Genomic DNA, 21,197 nt, shown 5'->3' with positions numbered 1-21,197 from the left:
TCCAGTCTCTGAAAAGAGTCTGCCAACTGACAGCGTCCTACTGGGAGATCAGAGCACTTCGCTCTCTCAAAGTCCCCTCAGCAGCCAGAAAGTTTTAAAGACGTTTCATTTTTCATAAAGTCCCGTTACAAAGGGCAGAAATGATCATGTATTATTGATGTCTTCATTCCTTATGGAGGCTGTTCTCTTGTATTAAAGCAGCAAAGACACACAAGATGCTTGATGACACTCAATGGCTCAGCTTTCGCACTAAAAATTTAACGCACCTTAGAGGTCTGTTTGAATGCATTATTAGGTAGTGTTGTTTTGGTCAAGCATCACCAGTACTGTTACTCTTATTTAGGGGTTAGTGATGTGATCAAACCCCTCACATAAAGTATTTTAAGTACACCTTTTATAAATGCTGAAAAACAAACTAATGAATTTCTGTCCTCAAAATAACTCAAAAGTACTCCAGTCAGGCACGTACACTGTGTTCCTGACTCATTTTCCTTGTAGAACGGCTTGTGAAGCCTTTTGACTATTGTAAATATTTTCAAAAGCTCTGTTAGCATATAAAGGTCGTCATGAAGGCCTGTTCTTTCAAAATAACAAGCAGGCATCCGCACTCAATGGACCAATGGCCTCACTGAGGGAACCTCATTGTGAAGTTTCTCAGAAAGACTCCACAACACTTCCACTAGCGCCGACTCTCCTGGGTCCCAAGGTCAACGCCACCCTAACTAACTACTGCGTTGCCACGGTTACCACAGCAACTCTCTCTCGTCTTGGCAACAGCCTTGCTTATGTTTGCTAAACGCTTCAGAGGCTGTTATCTCATCAGGAGTAGTTTAGATGTTGAAGCAGCTCTGGAGCACTTACTGTCGGTAATGGCAAAAGAGAACAATTCTTCTGATGCATTTAAACTTGTTTGTTTGGAAGAGGCAAGAGCTTTTAAAAGCATTAATGCGGATGTTCCTTTTAGGCATCAGTTGTGCTTTTTGAATGTTTAAATCGATTCTTTAACTCTGTTTGATGCCCAAAATGCTGTCTAGGTAAGCAGCTCACAAGTTTTTGAGATATGGCCTGTATTCAGGGCTCATCAATAAGGATGGTCCGCTGGCCTGGGGTCAGTATGAGAGAATTATAGGACCAGTTAACTGAACTGTCACTTGTGATAGTGGCAGTGCTATATTTTAGAGCTTTTGAATGTAAAAGTATTGCTTTTATGCCTTGTAAACGAGTCATTGACGAATAAGGTTTTTAAAAGTGTAAAAAAAAAAAAAAAAAACATAATGGAGATATAATTAATTTTGAAGTTTTATTAAGTGTTAACAATGAGATTATGTGGTTTTTATAATCAATTAACACTGCTTTTGTCATTTTTACAAGATGGACAAAATTTGTCAGCAAAAAAGTCATTCGGTTTACCCAAATGACACTTTTGGTTTTACCAAATGATGATATTTTCAAACAATGCTAACAAGCTGATTTTGCTAGCTAGCTAGCAAAAGGACAACTAAACATTTTATATTTAGTACAAGTTTTTAAAATATTACAACATTTTCCATGTTTTACCGAATGACCTGATGTTTCGGGACATGCGTATGAGCAAGTGAAAACATGAAAACATGCGTATGAGCAAGTGAAAACATGAATTTTTCAAATAGTTAAAAGAGAGTTAGTTACTTTGCTTCACGACCACGTGGTCCTTTGCAGGTGTCTGAATTATGGCACATCCTGTCACATGATATTGACCACATGACTTGATCTAAAATGGTCCCTTTATATTGGTTACTCCGAATGACATCAATGAAATTCATTTTTCCGGACATTCTTTCTCATAACAAAGCAACGACTTCTACACATAATTTTAATACTATTTAGCCCTGTTAATATATGATGTTATAAAATCATGCCAGAATAAAAAAATATATACATTTATTACATTTTTAGATTTTTTTGTTTTTTTTTGAACAATTTGTTTATTGAGATGTAACAAATTATGCCAATATATTACAACAATATTATACAATAAAATAGTTAGATCTCTTTTTACATAATAACAATAAATTAAACGACAATAAAGGAAAAACATCAACTAACAAAAAACAAATAAATAAATAAAAATAATAATAATAATACAAAAAGAAAAAAAAAGGCACAGGTCAGTTCAGATACAGACTAAGAAGAGTTGAAAATAGTCATACAAGAAGCAAGTCATTATATAAAAAGGGGTAATTTAGGAAAAACAGTAAATGGTTAAATGACTAACAGTTTGGTAGTAATAAAATGTGGGTGGAAATACGTTGAGAATCAAGATATTTTATCTTTTTCTAGATAAAATCTGAGTTTGAGATAAAGGATATAAAGGGTTTCCAAATATTCTCAAATAAGGACAATTTACCTTTTAAAATATATGTAATCTTTTCCATTGACAAACAAATAGACATATTATTAATCCACTGTACAACAGATGGCCTTTCCACTTTTTTCCAATACATAGCTACTAGACGCTTTGCTTGAAGTATACACATGTCAATAAGTTTACGAGTGCTGCTACAGTGTACAATATTTTCAGGAAAAATTCCCAAAATAAACATTTCTGGATTCATTGGAAGATTAACAGATACCAGCTGAAAAATAAGTGAAACTGCCTCTTTCCAAAACTCCTGCACCATAGGACAACCCCACATGCAGTGCAAAAGTGTGTCCTTTATCAGATGTGCATTTAATGCATGTGTCTGGAGTGTTCTGACAAATTTTGTTTAACCTAACTGGAGTAAAATACATTCTCATAATCCAGTTGTACTGTATTAATTTAAGATTACTGTTAATAGTTTGCGCTTGAGCTTTTATACATATTTTTTTCCCATATATCTAAGGAAATGTTCATTTTTAAATCTTCTCTCCAGGAGATCAGTTTGGATTCTGAAGATTCTTTAGAGTATGACTCTAATAATTTATAAAACATTGATATTAAGCCTTTAGATTGGGGTGACTTTGATAGTAAAATTTCAAGAGGAGTCTTAATGGGTTTTGTAAGCTTTGTACCTTGGTGAGAAGAAACATAGCTCCTAAATTAGTATTATTGTATTAATACTAATTTATAGAATTATTAGTATTATTAGTTCTTATTAGTAAATAAGTAAAGGAGTCTACTATATTAAATTGGGTAACAGCTGGTAGTTGACTAACATCCTTATTCAATAAAAGAATACATGATTTAGACTGATTAACTTTATAACCAGAGAAGTTACCAAAATTTGAAAGAAGTTGTATTAGGGAAAGAATGGAGTAGGCCAAACTTGTTAGGTATAAAATGACATCATCTGCATACAAAGAAATACATATATCTGTTGTGTTTAATCTGATGCCTAGTATGTTACAGTGAGACCTTATTGCTATAACAAGAGGCTCGATTGACGAGTGCCCCTTTGGATATTAAAAGCCCTGGAGACTATACTATTAGTAAGTACTTTAGCCATAGGATGCGTGTAAATTATCTTAATCCATTTACGGAAAATTTCTCCAAACCCAAATCTTTTCAGGACCTCAAATAGATAGGGCCATTCCACCCTGTCGAAGGCCTTTTCAGCATCCAGGGACAGAATGGCCGTATCAGAAGCTCCCTTTTTAAGATATAAAATGTTAAGCAGAGTTCTAACATTATGGAGACCTTGCCTGCCTTCAATAAATCCATTTTGATCTCGATGTATTGGGTAAAAGTGCCTCCAACCTCCTTGCCAGAATTTTACTCAGTATCTTAACATCTGTGTTAAGTAATGAAATTGGCTGAAATGATTCACATTTAGTATTTATTTTATTAGGCTTAGGAAGTAATGTAATTAGAGCATTTCTTAAAGAGTCTGGGATCACACCATTTTCAAAGGATTCTTTAAACATTTCCAAAATTGGTGGGACAAGTTTTCTATTAAATTTCTTGTAAAAGTCTACATTAAGACCGCCCGGTCCCGGTGTTCGACCCGCTGTTAAACTATCAATAGCCTCTATAATTTCTTCTTCTGTTATATCTATGTCCAGGGACAATTTTGCCTCTTCAGAAAGACTAGGTATGTATAGACTATCCAGAAAGGTTGTTTGTGCACCATTGTTTGAATATTCAGAGGTGTATAAAGGCTCGAAAAAGCATTTAAAAGTATTGTTTATTTTAGCCGGGTCACTTGTGATATTCCCCTTATTATTTTCAATAGAATTTATTTTTCTTTCAGAGTGATTTTTTTAAATTCTCCAAGCTAACAATTTCCCCGGTTTTTCACCTTGATCATAATAATTTTGCCTTAACATCATAAGACTGGTGGCTGCTTTTTTGGCAGATAATTCATTGTATTTAGTTCTAAGAGTTAACAATTCTTGATGAATGGTTAAATTATCTTTATCTGATAAGGTTTTTCAAGAAGTTTAATTTTTGTATCGAGTGTAGTCAATTCTTTTTTTGTTGCCTTTTGATTTACTGCTTGTGACACTTATAAGAACACCTCTAATGAAAACTTTAAAAGCTTCCCATCTGATACAGGCTGAGGTTTGTGCTGTGTTAATATCAAAATACGTTTCTATCTGTTGTGTGATATTTTCATAAAATTTTTCGTCTAGGAGCCATTTAAGGTGAAATCCCCATATTGGAGGATTACCTAATAATGTGCGGTCATTATAAGTAAATAATATAGGGGCATGATCTGAAATTACTATTGTATCATAAAGGCAATCAGTTATATATGACATAATTGTTGCTGAAATCAGAAAATAATCAATTCTGGAATAAGACTGGTCTGTTCTAGAAAAGCAAGAGTACTGAATATCCTTAGGATGTAACTGTCTCCATATTTCTAATAGGTTTAAGTCCTTTATAAAATAATGAAGGGTCTTTCTGGTCTGTCTATGTGACTGATCAATGCCAGAAGAACGATCTCTAATTGGGTCCAGTGTACAACTGAAATCCCCACCAATTACATAAAACCCAGAAAGCCTGGATAAAGTCAGAAAGAGGTATAGAATTTTGGGATGTCCTCATTGGGGCCATAAACGTTGACAAGAATCAGTGATTTAGATAATAAAGTCCCTTGAACAATTAAATATCTACCTGATGGATCCTGTATTGTCTTAGCTACTTGAAATGGAATTGATTTATGGACCATTGTAATAACCCCTCGTGCTTGAGAACTAAATAAAGCTGAAAACAATTGACCAGGCCATCTGTTATGTATTCTACATATGTCTTTAGACATTAAATGTGTTTCCTGGAGAAAAACAATTTTAGACTGTAGCTGCTTTATCCTTGTCATTACTTGTTTATGTATGCAGCCCCCTACAGTTCCAAGAAATAAACTTAACCACAATAATCCCTGCCATATCTTATTGTACTACATAATACAATACTCTCCTTAGTTTTAAAATAGAAAACCACCTGTACCTTGTGACAGTAAAAAGTAAAACTAAAAAACAACATAATTAAAAACACTAACCAATAGAAACATTTAAACACTACAACTGTGAGTTGCCAAGAACCACCAGCAAATCCACACACTACTTTACTTCTAACTTCCCCCATCTAAATGGTACGATAAATCGCATCCCACCTGAGCTCCGCTGAAATTACCTTATCCCCTTATAAGGAATATGTCTTATTGATAATTGTCCGTTATTCACATATTCCTGAGTGTGAACAAATCGTTAAAATAATGTCTCAAAATTTCATATTCGTTAGAAAGACGTCAACTTCGGATGGAGTTTGAAATTTGTGAGATTGGCCATTAACAGTCACCTGAAAGCGCGCTGGAAAGATGAATCCACACTGTAGGCCCATAGCTTGCAGCTTCTTCTTGACTTTATCGAATTGTCTCCGCTGCTTGTTTACTTCAGCAGAACGGTCTGGGAAAAACGATTGGAACAGCACGTCCTTCTTCGCTCTGGCCGCATTCATTACATGCTCCTTGTCTCTGTAATCCAAGAACTCCGCGATCATCACACTCGGCTTTGAATTCCTGTCCGTATCAGATCTTCGCATACTGCCAATCCTGTGTGCCCTCTCTATGGCCAGGGCTTTTCGTAGTGGCTCCATGTCTAGCGCCTCAGGTAACCAGCTTTCTAAGAATGCACATGTGTCACTGCCCTCGGATTTTTCTGGTAAACCTACGAGTCTCAGGTTGGAGCATCGACTGCGATTCTCAAGGTCATCTATTTTCCAGGTAAGTGCTGCAACTTTATTTTCGAGAGCGCTGGTCATCGATTGAAGTGTAGTAATCGAATCTTCGGTTTGTGAAATGCGTTCCTCCGTCTGCGTCAATCTTTCGAAACACACCGCAACTTGATTTTTAACATCTTGTACAGCTGAAAGGACGGTTTCAAATTGAGAAGCCATGTCAACTCTCACTGAATGTATTTCTTGGAGAATATCACTAGTGTCAGTGTGGAAGCCGCTAGCTTGATCTCCATAACTCGGTGACGAGTTTTCTTCGCCATATGCAACATGCAACCCTTGTTCCAGGCCCTCGGAGTCCAATGCAATATCTGTTGCTTTTTTCGCCTTTTGCTTTGCTGGTTTAGGTGACATCACAGACAACATTCACTTTGAAAACAAACTGTGGACGAATTTTAAATGAAATGGGTGAAATTCAAGAAAACTTAATACAATGACAGCGGAACCAACTCGTGCGTCTCATCAACACGTCGCCATAACCGGAAGTCCCCCATTTTTAGATATTTTAATCACAATTGTAACGGCTGTGTTGGCCTTTGGACGGTTAAACCACATGACCTTTTGACAATTCAAAATCTTTAAAATACCTTTATATGTAGCCATAAAACCTTTTGGATTCAATAAATAAAAAAAATCTAGTTGTACTACCTTACATACTTTGGATGTCATATCTTTGTTTTTTATTATTATTAAGGCCTTTGGACAAAAAAAAAATGACCCGTCACTTCATTCACCCAAACATAAAATTTTGGTTTTCTATGGCATTTGGTTGTAAATTCGGCTTGTTAATTTTTCATCTTGGTAAAATGATCTAGCTGGCTTACATTATAGTTTTGTTGAAACTGCAAGAATGAATTATGAATGCATTGCTGTCTTGAGTTTGTTTTGTTATTCTCAACATTCTTCTTTCACTGTAAGATTCATTGCAATGCGTCAGTGTTGGCTTTTTTTTTTTTTTTTTTAAATATAGCAGTCATTGACTCATGGATGTGTAGAATCTCATAGGCCATGTACACACTGTAAGTTTCAGGTGTGACAACTGCATTTAAATGCAGGAGTGAATCTCCTAAATTATCATTACATGTGTACAGAAAATGACTCAGAACACAAAACTGTGATGATTGACAGCTTGGAAACCATAGCAACATTCTGGTGTCTTGTGTGTTTGGTATCCATTATTGTGACCAAAGAAGGTAATATTACAGTGGCAAAACACTCGTTATTTTCAGCAGTTTAACTAAACACTGTCGACGGAGGCATCATGTTTTGTTTCACACTGTGTTGCCATGATCAATCATTATAAACGTTTTTGGGCTTGTCGTTTAAGCTCGACTCATAGAGTGACCAGGTTTATGGAGTTATTAAAGTGAGCAGACACGAGTCGTGATATTTTGGTCTTATATTCAGCATAAAGTATTTGGATTTATTTCGGTTTATTATGGGTTCTTGTTTCCTTTTTTTTTTTCTTTTCTTTTTTTTTTAGCAAGATCTGGCAACACGAATGAGTAAAGGCTCGTACTGCTTTCCCTGTGATTCACCGCACGCACGTTAAAAAAAGTCATTAGCAACTAATTGTTCAGTTTGGTTCTGTACGCACTGCATACTACCTGTATTTTTCGGGAGTTAATTCGGTTGTAGAATGCGGTTGTCACTCTCGTGTTTTACTGAACTGTGTGTGTACAGAACAGGATTAAGCACTAAAAGGTGAACTGACAACCAAATTTCGCTATAGTGTGTACATGGCCATAGAAAACAGAATCTTTTTTCTTTTTGCTGTCCTCGCCAGGATGTGTATAAATGCTCCATCTGTGAATATGTGTATGTGTATATTGGCTGAATCAACCATTCATCTGTCTGTCTGCAGCATTTCATTCATCACACACAAACCGATATCTGACACATCTTTCAGTGGCTTTGAGAGATGTCTATCTCAAAGAAAAAGCTGTCTGTAACACATGTTGCATTTCTTTCTGAGATGCGATTCCCTGGTGAGCTGCTGCCGTTTTCTTTTGTTACTACGTTCCCTAAAGATGTGGCTGTTTCATTTCCTCCAATTTCTCATTTGTCTGTGATGGTAATCAGGTGCGCCCACAGCGAGGAGTGGTTGTGTTTCTGAGACGCCATGTTCTCCATATCCTGCTGTCTGTGATCTGATTAGATGTCCATTAGTTCAGTTTCAATTAAGACTGTCGGCATGAGTCCCTCTCCCTGAGTGTAGATCACGTCACGAGTTAGAGATGCTCTATAATTAATCAAACGATTTCCCGAAACCTGCCTTATAAGACTTTGATTTTAGCGGGAAGTGCAACTGGGTCATTCCTGTTGTGAAGCACCTTTGAACTCTAACTTTAATGAATATGATTGTGAAATATGCTCTGATCGAACACTTCAACTGTATTAATAACTAGATCATTTATTTATAATAATTCCACATATGTTGATGAGCATTTGATGAATTAATGTGGCTGTGATCACTAGAAAATCAACGTTAATTTTGAGCAAACAGTTGTTAATAAACAATTGTCTCTGTTTATTTCAGATCTTCACACGCTATGGAAAATGCTACACCTTCAACTCTGGACAGGACGGACGGCCACTGCTGGTGACTATGAAGGGAGGGATGGGAAATGGCCTGGAGCTGATGCTGGATATCCAGCAGGACGAGTACTTGCCCGTGTGGGGAGAGACTGGTACGACTCATTAACCCCAGTAATCTCATGTGTCTTCTCTGTTTTAGATGAGATCCCATCATACTGACCAGCACAAATGTAAACAATGGCCTCATTTTTGTCTGCTTTTACATCTCCTAAAGAACTGTAGAAGAGACGCCAGAGATTAAGTTGATACTTGCATTTCATCTTTCGCCCTGTTTACACCTGGTATTAAGATAAGTTGTGGTCGATTTGGATTTGTTTAAAGGTGCCATAGAATGCACTGATACAATATTTTAAATTGTGTCTACATAGAAGGTATGTGGCAAAAATTCTCCAGATACGGTTTTACATGTCCTTTTACAACCCTAGGATTTGTCCCTAGAATGAAATGGGCTGTTATTACCTTATTTGGAACGGTCATGAATAATAATATTGAGCTCTGCTCTGATTGGCTGTTTCACAGGTCGGATCCTGATGATTATGAATAGAACTGCAAATAGCAGCTGACTCACCACACTAAGCAAGATTACCATTAATAATAGTACACAATTAATCTGTCCTTATAACGCAGCACATACACACTTAATAATAAGTATCATTACCTTTGCTTCAAAGGTGGGACCTCATTGTTTTCAAAGACAGTTGTGTTCCCTTAGATAAAACGATAGGATCATCTGTTTGGCAGCCTACATTTGTACGCAGGAACTGTGATGTACTCTGAAATACAAGCGTGCAAAATAATCATATTTCAGTTCTCAAACAAAAAAATATTTTAATAAATTGACTAGATGCCTTGTCAAATGACAATCAATTCAACTGAAGTGGTGGAGGTCATCACGTTAGCTAGAAGGAGTGAGTGAACTATCTGTAAGCAACCAAACTAACATAGTTAGCTCCTGAGTTATGTGTTGTTGATGAAATATAGTCTAAATTATAATTTAGATGTATCTACAGTTGTATTTTGTAGATTTATATGACAACACAGGCAGGAAATAATAACCTCTGCGTAAATAGGTCATCATACTATTTAGTTATCTACACTAGTTACTTGAAGCTTGCTAGTTAGCTATGGTTAACGTTACTGTACTAGCATCTTGTGTTCGATCTCGACAACACAGGGTAAATTATCGTTAATGTTGTTAGCTCGCTAAGAAACTTTCAATTTAAACAGAAATGGCTTCAACAGTCAAGAAGTGGATAAAATCACTACTTACTGCTTGCGGTAGGGGTTGTAATGGCAATATAGTTGGAATTGCCCCCCTTCTTCAGTATCAAATGCTGAGCGAAGCCTGCTTGATATTGTCCCAGATTAGAAAAACTGTCAGTGGTGAAATGGACAGAGCAAACTAACAACTTTGAATTAAATTGGTGCGGTATCCTGTTATAGATAAACATCAACCCCGCCCGTTGACAGTTCTGTTCTTTGGGAAGGGTATAAAAAGAGCTCACATCCCCTGCACAGCCTGGAACATAACATTTATATCCATGATCTGCCATTTTCGCATTGTCCTTGCTTGCTTCCTCACAATACCTGCAGAACTTCTAATGATTTGTCTGTGAAGGTCCACGTTAAAACTGCCTGGCCTAGAACATGGGTTGGTATATGCAAATTTTGAGGGCGTAAATATTAATGATCCCGAGTGCAGCGTCACAGTCAGTTGAATGATTTTTAGCAATGTAATGTGACAGCACATAGTCCATATGTCATATTTGCCTAATGTCTTGTACCGTTAAACATGGTATCACGTGGATGGGAGTGCATGGAAATGATATGCAGATGACGTTATGCATAGAAAAACATGGTGCATGTACGTACAATCTTCCGCTGACTGGGTTTTATAAAGGGAATTTTGCGCAGGTTCTTGCGTACGCATGGTTTTATTATAAATCTGCAAATCTAGCTTTTGTGCGTATGCACACTTTTAGAATAAAATCTATGGAAAGTTTTATACATGAGGCCCCAGGTGTAAACGGGTATGTGTCTCCCTCATCTACTTGTGATCCCATCGACCAAAACGCCTCTTAATACCAGGTATAAACAGGGCCTAGGTGGAACCATTCAGTCTCCTGAGGAAAGAAAGATCTTTTTCAGATGTTTATCCATCAGACCATCAGTTCTCTAGTTTTACACTCCTGATTCCGATTCCAGCTGAAACTCTTGGGATCGCACTCATTCTTCCAGGCAGATTTGCATAAAATCAGCATGACCTGAGCCGTCTAAACGTCAATAATCTGCTTATGAGGGTTTAGTTTAGGATTAAACTGTGTTTGCTAGACTGGGGCTCTGAATTTAATATTAATCAACAGGTTAAACTGAACAGACTGTTAAATGATGTTGTTAAGCTCACCGCAAGGGACAGAATCAATGCAAATCCATGAAAATACCGCTAGCGGGCATAGACACACAAACACACTTGCACATTAGCTCTGTTCCAAAACCTAGTTTGTATGCCCTACATAGACAGCTGCCTTCTAAGGCAGCATCCTATCTGAAGTACAAACTGATTTGAAATGCTCAACTCGACTTTATTTCAATGAAGTTTCAATGTTAGCGTGTTGCTAATGTTGATACAACTATAGGCTAAATAGTGTTTTTTATTAGATTAAACCATTTTATGCCTTAAATAAACAAAGACCAAGGATTTGGCCAAAATGAGGTATCTTAAATTATTAGTTCACTTTCAAATGAAAATTAGCCCAAGCTTTACTCGCCTTCAAGCCATGACTTTCTTCTTTCTGATAAATATCCTGACGCATCCGAGCTTTATAATGGCAGTGAACAGGGGTCACGAGTAAGAGCTGAAGAAAGTGTCTCCATCCACATCCATCCATCATAAACGTACTCCACACGGCTCCGGGGGGTTAATAAAGGCCTTCTGAAGTGAAGCAATGTGTTTGTGTAAGAAAAATATCCATATTTAATAAGTTATGAAGTAAAATGACTAGCTTCTGCCAGACCGCCTTCTGTATTCAAGTTACGAAGAAAGTGGCGTCGCGTCAGTTACACTTTTTCCGTAAGTTTAATCAGGAAGGTGTAGGACGTAGCATAAACTTTTTGAACTGCAAGAGTTTTACACTTTCTTTGTACGTTGAATAAGGAAAGCTAGATATTTTACTTCATAACTTGTTAAATATGGATGTTTTTTTACACAAACGCATCGCTTCACTTCAGAAGGCCTTTATTAACCCCCCGGAGCTGTGTGGAGTATGTTTATGATGGATGGATGTGGAAGGAGACACTTTCTTCAGCTCATACTCGTGACCCCTGTTCACTACCATTATAAAGCTCGGATGCGTCAGGATATTTATTAATATATCTCAGATTGTGTTCATCAGAAAGAAGAAAGTCATATACACCTAGGATGGCTTGAAGGTGAGTAAAGCTTGGGCTAATTTTTGAACTAATCCTGACTTTGTCCTGACTTGTCGGCCATAGTTAATTGTTTTTCACTGAGCTTGTTACAGTTTATTCTGGAATAATAATACAGACGATGTTGCCTTAAAGAAAGTAAGACAAATATTTTGGCCAAAATATGGTATCTTAGAAGGATTCATAACTATGCCTTTGACTTCTTAAAATGCTGTCTAGGTAGGGAGCTCACTTTTGGAACAGAGCTCTAGACACACAATAAAAACCAGTTCAACACCCAGCAGAACAGTTTATCAGACTGAGCCTTAAAAAAACGAAAGAGCACAACACTGCAGTAAACAACAACAGCAGACGTTGGACATGTTTTCCGGCTGAAGGTCAGAATGCTGCGAGGAGAAAACGTCTGTGACCTTTCCGGTAAAGTTCAATCGTTTTTTTTTAGCACTCAAGATGCATAAAGTGACGTCAGGCTGGATCCTATTGATCAGAAAATGGCAAATATACAAACACATGTTACAGCTGCAGGTCTGCAAGCCAATTAATCGTGATGCGATACATCCAGACTTGGAAGTGAAACTCACTCGTGGCTGTCTCTCAGCGGGACCGGTTTAACTTCTCAACACCTCTGTAATTGAAAAGAGAGAGGGGGTAGATGGGAAACCCTGCACACCTGCCTTGTGTCACCGCCCGACATTTACCGAGATTGTTTTTATAATGCTGTGATTTCCCGAGGAGTTCTGCTCGTGCCCCTTCAAATTTCTCCACACGGCAGGTGCTCTCTGAGTTCTCAGATATCTAATCACATCCTGCAAGCAGCTCTCTGGTTATTCGGGTGAGCGCTGTCCTGAAATCTTTTCCACAGCTGACTGGATTTCACCATAATTACAGAGCAGCTGTCTCGAAATCCTGACAATGCCAGGCTCCTTCAGATACTCTGCACTGCACTGTTTCTTCTCTAAGGCTTTTCCCTCTACACTTAGCCCAGGGTTAACGTCTTTTTAACCCTGAGTTAATACATGTGTCACGCTTTTAACCCTGGGTTATGAAGCCCTGCTAACCCTGAATTAGATACCAAAGGGGTACAACATGAAGCAATGCTGTGCTAGAATGTTTTAGCAAGGCGTTTAGCATCAAGCAACCAATCATAAACTGGCTATTTCTTGCCTAAATAAATATTCATGAGCTTCACAGCAACTTTCACTCATTTTTTTTTTTCACTTTCAGCATCTGAGGAAAATAGTTTAAAATGTTGAAAGGTGAGGAGGGAGTCAAGTCTTCATTTTGTATCAAATTTTAAATGGTTTAAATGGTCTCAGACTTTGACTTCACCAAATGTTCCGACCTTTCCTCAGGCAAATGGTTATTAAAACAGGTTGAATGCTCATCTTGTCCTGTACTTGTCCAATTTTGTAATTATATAAGAACATTGGCCCAGGGTTTTCAGTGTAAAACCTTGAAGCCTGACTAGTCAGGATTAATTACAAACCCAGGATTGAGTTTAGCAAGGCCTGCTATTGACTGCAAACTATGAGTTAATTCTGTTTGCTGGATGATTCTCCAGATGATCTGCTAATATACAATTCATTAAACAGGGCATCTGTGAGTTTACTGTGGTTGGCTGTATAATTTCCCCCATGTTATTCTGTTGGTGTTGTAATGATCATTAAGCAGATGTTTAAAAGGGAAAAATGGCAATAAAGCAGGTGGGTGACGTCTGTAACTCCTCTCTGCGCTCATAGATAATGTGCTTGGAAACTGCATTTGTAACAATAGTCATTAGTACTGTCACATGTGGACCGATTTGTTGACTGAATAAAAATCCAGCAGGCTGTGGAAGAAAGCCAGCATTCAGATTGTAATATGCTGATTTAAAGTATTTAAATGAGGCCGGGTAGTGTCAAACGCAGCCTGTAATCTGCTCTAACACCCTCAAAAGTGTTTGCTCAGCTGTCCGTAGAGAAACCTGAAGATTATTCCTGTTTACAGTCTGAGAGTAAAACACATTGCTAAATGTCAAAATATTATAGTTGTTTGAAATATTTTGAGACTAGTCTGTTTTTCTGCCGGTGTAACTGTTTTTTAACGTTTGTTTTTGGTTTGTTCTCTATTCATATTGTCTAATGTCTTTTTGAAAATTGTTGTTGATTTCCTGTTTACTAATTTGTGTTGTGCCTAAAAACTGTGACTGCAATTGTCTCTTGTTTAGAGCCAAATGTTTAAAACGGTCATGAATTGAGAAATCAACTTTTCCTTGAGCTTTTGATATATAAAAGGTCATCGTACTATAAGAATATCCTGTAAGTTTCAGAACTGAAAACTTCCTTGTTAGTCCAATAAAAGCTTTTATTGACACCAGGCTCAGCGAACGGCTGATCCTGGAATGTGCCTATCTATAGATAGGTGAAACGCCGCCTCCGCAGAAGAAATCAACGCCTACTTCATCATTGCAATGTTTGCCCCACCCACTGGCGCGTTAGTGAGATGAAGGAGAGAAGAGTGATACTAAAAATATCATTACCTTTCAAAGGATACTAATGCTAGGCATATAGTTATTTATTTTCAACAATGTGAATGTCTTAGTTGAGCTTTATTTATTTGTATTCGGTACTTTTCATTGTGGATTCTTTGGTAAATCAATCACATTTCGGCGCAGGCTTTGCAAACAGACTTCTATGATATGGGCTCGACAGTAATGAAACAGCATGTAAGTAACTGTGTTCATTCTAATGCCTGATCTGATATGTAATTATTCATGTACAGTCAGATGTTCTTTGTCTATGTGTCAGTAAATCAAACTAGTGACTAAACGGTCAGCTTCACATTGTTTCTCTTAGTAGGATGAAAATAAGATGTTATTTAAACGGTGATTAAATTATATATAGAAAGCGGTCAAAGAACGCTGCCTTTACAATCGCTGGAGCTGTCAATCAAACAGGGTGATTTTATCAGTGACAAAGTTCTGAAGTTCCAAAACTCCCATTTTATTTAGTTACATCGAGTTTGCACTGTTAGTTATGATGAAAGCATTCGTTAGTGTGTAGAAATTGAGTTGCAATGATGAGATCACTGCTTTCATGTGCTCAACAATATCTGTGATCGGCTGTTTATCACTGCAGCCTTTCATGACACAATCTAAATATAGTCATAGAACTAAATGTAATGCTATAATCAACACTTTTCATGATTAGTTAATCTTGAGAGCTGTAATAATAAAAATGTGCTAAAAGTTTTCGAGAGAGTAATACTTAGCTATTTCATAGGCAAAGATGTTAGCCAATCACAGCAGTGGGCATTTACACTGAAGTCTCACAGAAGACACGCCCCTTAAAACAGAGCATTCAAATCAGAGGGCTGAAGTCAGGGTAGGTAAAATGCCTTTTATTTCTAAATTATGATTTTTGATGTAAAAAGCATACTAACATTATAAGTGCACCCCAGGAAATATTATAAAACAACACAGTTCATGACCCCTTTAAACTAAGCTTTTTTGTTGCTTTATGCACAATGTTTTATCTCAATTGCTACATATTGTTATGGTCTTACATGCTGTTTTTATTCATATTGGATGTGGGACATTTCTCTATCGAAGTTTTATTGTCATGTGGTGTTTTTAACTTCCCAGTGGTTTCCTAATATTTGCAAACATCACTTGTTGAATATTGAATGTTTAAACTTGCATTATTGCATTGTTTTACTGTTATAATCACATTATGTCATGTTTTTGTAGAAGTCGTGCTTTTTTTGGGTTCTTAGTTTGAATTTAGTTTGTCTAATCAGTAGTCACACCAGTGACTTTCTTCATACAATCCTCTTTTACTTTTTCAATAAAAAAACACTCTTGGGTTGAACTTGAGTCTGTTTTATGCAGTGATAATCTGAAAGAGCAGCCCATCTGATCTGATATCATCTGTTCTTCTGAGAGACCTGCGTTGAGTACATGTCTCAGTCTTTTTGTCTCATTTTCTCTCTCTCAGATGAGACGTCGTTCGAGGCAGGAATCAAAGTCCAGATCCACACGCAGGATGAACCGCCTTTCATCGATCAGCTGGGATTCGGAGTGGCTCCAGGCTTCCAGACGTTCGTCTCCTGCCAAGAACAGCGGGTACCACATGATTGTTCTTTTTGTAAATTTCTCAGTGCTGGACTCATCTCAAAACGCACAGGACTGCGATGGTGTCAGTCTGATGTTTGAGTGTTTGGTTTTGGTCTCTACAGCTGCTTGTTTTTATTCATTTATTTGTTTGTTTTGTTTTGATTGCATTAATGTGAATTAGCACAACTCCATTTTAGAAAATTCTGATTGGCATAATGACATTATTTTGATGCAAATGAAGCAATTTTCAGCCCAAATTCTCATCACTGTAAAGCAGCATCAATTTTTCATTACTATATATTACGTAAAGTATTCATATATCATGGTAGTAGCTGTTATACTGCCTTTAATAAGTCAGTACACAATATTTTTGGGAATAATGAGACCAACAATTCTTCACATTTTGGTAATGAGAATAAAGTAAAAATGCAAAATCTCGTGGTCATAAAATAGGCTTCATTTTCACTATTCAAAAAAATCTTGTGGTCATAAAATAGGCTTAATTTTCACTATTCAAAGCATAGTTTCCTGTTTTTTGTTTGGTTATGAGGTTAGATACAGCTTTGAGATTCACCCAAGAAGAAATTTCATCTCCCACAACCACAAGCATGATTTGATTTCTAAAGGAGAGCAAACGGCCGACACAGAGGTCGACCCTGCTGTCTGGAATAAATATTATTTTTTATTTATATGATTCTCAGAATCCATGTATAATTTTCATGAAGGCCACATCATAAAATAGGAACAGCAGCTTTGTTTCTGTGAGAGAAAGAAAGAGGTGAAATCCAGGCGTATGTGATCGATAAATAAGCGTCAAAGAGACGGGCTGAAGATCTTGACTCGCTACAGACAGACAGAAAGGTGGTTGATATGCACAGACGGCTCCCTGCTCCTTGTAATTGGAGGTCATTGCGTCTCCCATGTGTGGTGGATTGATTTCAGTAACATTTCCCCTCATTTATTTTCCTCTTACACAAAGATCAGGCCTGCGTCTCCAGATGCATCAACAAGATTCAATGTCACTGGCTTTTACGGGATTAACATCCATCTCTGTCTGTCGCTCTCGTCATGGTTCACACAGTCAGCGTTTGGGATTGACAGGTGTATTTACTAATGGATGTGATGCTCAGATTGTCCTGGGCAGACAGGAGCAGATCGAATAATGTTTACATTAACATCTGAGTTAACGTGAGTCAATCAACTTCACTTAATCAAATAATGCCTGTAAAGTCCCGTTCACACCAAGAACGATAACTATAATGATAACTATATTTGTGTCCACACCAACAAACGATAATGGTCTGTTTATTCTGCGGTTTCCAAGTGTGTACAACATGTTTCTGCTGTTCTTGTTGCATTTACACGGCTTTAACCAGCAGATGTCCTCAGCATGCTATGTTTCGAGTGAATAGCTAGTGTAATCGATCTAATCTAACAGTGAATTTAGCTGATGAAGTCAATATAGAGGAATTAAAAAAACGCCTAGTCTTTTTCACTGCAACTTCAAAGGAAGCAAGAAAATGTTGTTGAAACTAGCGCTGGATACCTGAGGTAATTTTATGTTACACTGTTTGCTAGTCTGGCATAATGATCTTAACGTTAATACATTATTCAGAGGGTATGACCGATTGTTTTCCATAAAGTATCCTTGAAAAGGGGGTTTGACTAGTCAAACAGTGTTAGCTTTTTCTGGACCTTGGCAAATAACTCATCCGCAATGTTGTCTGCCATTTTAAATGTGCGAGCCCTTAAATTAGAACGGATTCTGATTGTCAGTGTTTTATCGTTCAACAGCTGGAAAAAAAAATCGTTCTGAAAGTGATCCCAACAATATCGTTTCTCTATATCGTTATCGTTATTGCTGTGATGTGGACAGAGCTATTCTTTTAACCAACTTCAATGCTCTTTACTAAAAATTAAGTCACTATCATTTTTAATTGCAAACACTTTTCTGTTTGCTGAAGCTTTCTACAGAATATGCCAGATTCATTTAAGTCATTGATATTCACCTCACACAGTCAATATGGCATTATTAGTACCTGTGGAAAGCAGGTGAAGTAATGCTGTACAGTTCAGAGTTTGACATGTTGCCAAGCTAACAAGGCAATACTCCAATAAGCCTAAAAAATACATATCTCACACAGAAATTTTGGCCAGATGTAATTAGGCTGAACTATTTTTAAGTCTTTTTTTTTTTTCACTGAGCCCAGTGCATTGTAGGATTGGATACATGCTGAAGCCAGGTATCTTAGAAGGCAGCACAATGATGCCACCTTCTACCTTGAAATGCTGCCTATATTGGCAGCTTACTGGGTTTCGAAGCAAAGTCAACATGTCAGATGCTGTCAGTAGAGCTTGCGTTGTTTTGAAACTGAAACATTGCTTAAAGGTTTTATGTAGGAAGTTTATGGGTAGTGTTGAGGGGTGAATTCATATGCAGTTATGTAAAGCATTAACTCATCTTACCTTTTGTGTCTGGAGTTTGTGTGTGTATTTTTAGCACATATGCAGCATTTGTTTTATGGTGTGTGTGTGTGCATTTCTTAAGCTGATAGTGAGGTGTCTTCAGGGATTATAGTGTTGTCAAAAACCAAGTGAGCTGCCTACCTAGACATAATTGTGTCCCAAAATGTAGGCTGCATTATGCAGCCTTTCGAGATACTTTGTTTGGTCAAAGGCAGCATCACATGTAAAATAATGCTTTTTCATGTGCTCAGTTTGAAAAATTGAGAGAAATGTCACTACTGCTATTTCCAGTGAATGTACAAGACTTCCGATTCATTTGCCGCTATAGGTAAATAACTAGAAGAATAACAAAGTGCAATAAACAGTAACTATTTGAGCTACAAACCAGTGTGTTTATGGCCACTCCTAGTCTTATATAGAAAATAAGGTGGATAATTTCCAGTATTTCATTTAATATTTAAAATATATTGATAAAAAATAGTTGTAGATGTGAATTTTTATGCTCATTATTTTGTTAAACTGTTAGGAACATGTGATAGCAATTGTGATTGAGTCTCCTGCACACTTCATGCGAGGAGCAATATTTGTGTTGCTGCCTATGTAGAGCTGTTTTGTGATGTGATTGCACTTTAATTTATTATAAAGTATTCACCTAAGATCGAAACAGTAATTCTCTGTTGCCATTTCCTTCTTTTCTGTCATGTAGCTGACATATCTTCCTCCTCCATGGGGTGACTGCAAGTCGACACCCATGGACTCTGAATTCTTCAGCACATACAGTATCACCGCCTGCCGCATCGACTGCGAGACGCGCTATCTGGTGGAGAACTGCAACTGCCGCATGGTGCACATGCCCGGTAAACAAACAAACATACACACACACACAGAAATGCAAAAGGTCTATTACACAGCACACATGATCGTGTCACATCTGGTTTTCTGTGTTATTCTCTTGTGAGCACAAAAAGATATAAATTTAACAAAATTTAAGCATAAATATTTCTCCAAATATTTCTTTTTGGTTTTATTCTGTATCCTAATTCTCAGTTAAACCATCTTAAAATCTTTAACTAGAATAAATGACCTGGTTTTATGTTTGATACGAAACCTCATCTCACAAAGTCTCATCTTTTTAGCTCGTCTCTATTTTAGTGTGTTCTTGCCACCAGTTAAATAAATTAATGGCTCATATTTTGTAGCTTGTTATTCCTTTTCAGAATGAAATGTTTTCAAGCAGTTGCTTTTTTAAGCCTCTGATGATTTCAAACCCTTCCTGTGCTCCCAAAGCTGTTTAGCACGTCTTGCTTTAATTCTAGTTTCTAGTTTTTGGCTTAGCGAAAGTAAGAGGATTTTAACTCCATAATTTCATGCAGCCCTGTTAGAAACCAGCACCCCACTGAGCTCTGCACATCCGTTTGAAATACAACCCTCTGATCATCTCTAAAGACTCTGTCATTAACTAGATCTGAACTGCGTCAAACAGTGATTTGCTGTATCTTAAACACCATCTACACTGCGAGCGGCGTGACAAAACCGGTTATAATCAACAAAGCTGTCTGCACTGCAAGCGGACAACATTGTTAGACAATTTTGTTTATTATAACTAGAGATTTGTAGCCAACTTTATTGATTTTGACAGGAGCTTTCTTGGCAAGTTTATTGTAGGGGAACGTTCTAATTTTGTTACCTCAGTAGCTTGCCTTGTCTAGACATGTTTTTCTTTCAGCATCTCATCGACTGTATGAGCTCTTTCTCTCGCTTCTCCTCACTGCAAGTCCTTGAACTATTCAAAGAAACTTCAAGACCTGAATAAATAAAATTAATTAAAGGAGGAAATCAGATTTTTGAGAAGGTTCGGCGCTGATAACAACAGCGTGATGGACGGCGACACGTTTTAATTAACAGACAGACAGAGGCCGCTTCATTTCACCTTTAGCCAGAACATTGTGTTCCTCTCTCTCTCGACGGCACACTTTTTGTTCTTTATCCTCACACATTTCTTTAAGGGTAAATCACACAAAAACATTTTCAGGTCTTATTTCAAAAGCTTAAAATGAGAAAATACTTTATGTAGGAAGAAAATGAAGCCTATTTTAGCACTATTAAGATTATTTTTTTGTATAGTAACTGTTATTTGCATAACAATTAAGCACATTTCTCATCACTGTAATGAGTGTGGACATTTTACTTAGGGTTTGTTTGTAATTCTCATTATTCTTAATGGTTCTGATCATTAGATTCTCATTACTGTTATAAGGTCATGAAAATTCTCTTTTGTGTCTATACTGACATCAGCATAATGTAAAGGCAGCACACAAATACTTCTATGGTATGTATACTTCATAATTTAAACAGATAACTTTTTCATGTAGTTTTTTTTTTTTATTTTGCAATGCCTAATTCATGCTTATTTCAATA

The 21,197-nt window shown here is 37.1% G+C and overlaps 1 protein-coding gene across 8 annotated transcripts in view; it reads left to right on the top strand.

Moving 5' to 3' along the window:
• asic1b (acid-sensing (proton-gated) ion channel 1b) overlaps positions 1-21,197 on the top strand; it is a 199,592-nt gene that overhangs the window by 165,339 nt on the left and 13,056 nt on the right. For all 8 annotated transcript variants that reach the window (XM_051907282.1, XM_051907281.1, XM_051907283.1 and 5 more), the window contains 3 exons: positions 8,736-8,886; positions 16,195-16,322; positions 19,486-19,636. In XM_051907282.1, the coding sequence (XP_051763242.1) occupies positions 8,736-8,886; positions 16,195-16,322; positions 19,486-19,636 (430 nt within the window). The remainder of the gene's footprint in view (positions 1-8,735; positions 8,887-16,194; positions 16,323-19,485; positions 19,637-21,197) is intronic.

Source organism: Ctenopharyngodon idella, chromosome 10 (assembly GCF_019924925.1).
Source record: "Ctenopharyngodon idella isolate HZGC_01 chromosome 10, HZGC01, whole genome shotgun sequence".
Classification (NCBI taxonomy): Eukaryota; Metazoa; Chordata; class Actinopteri; order Cypriniformes; family Xenocyprididae; genus Ctenopharyngodon; species Ctenopharyngodon idella.
This window is presented reverse-complemented; position numbering and strand designations above follow the sequence as displayed.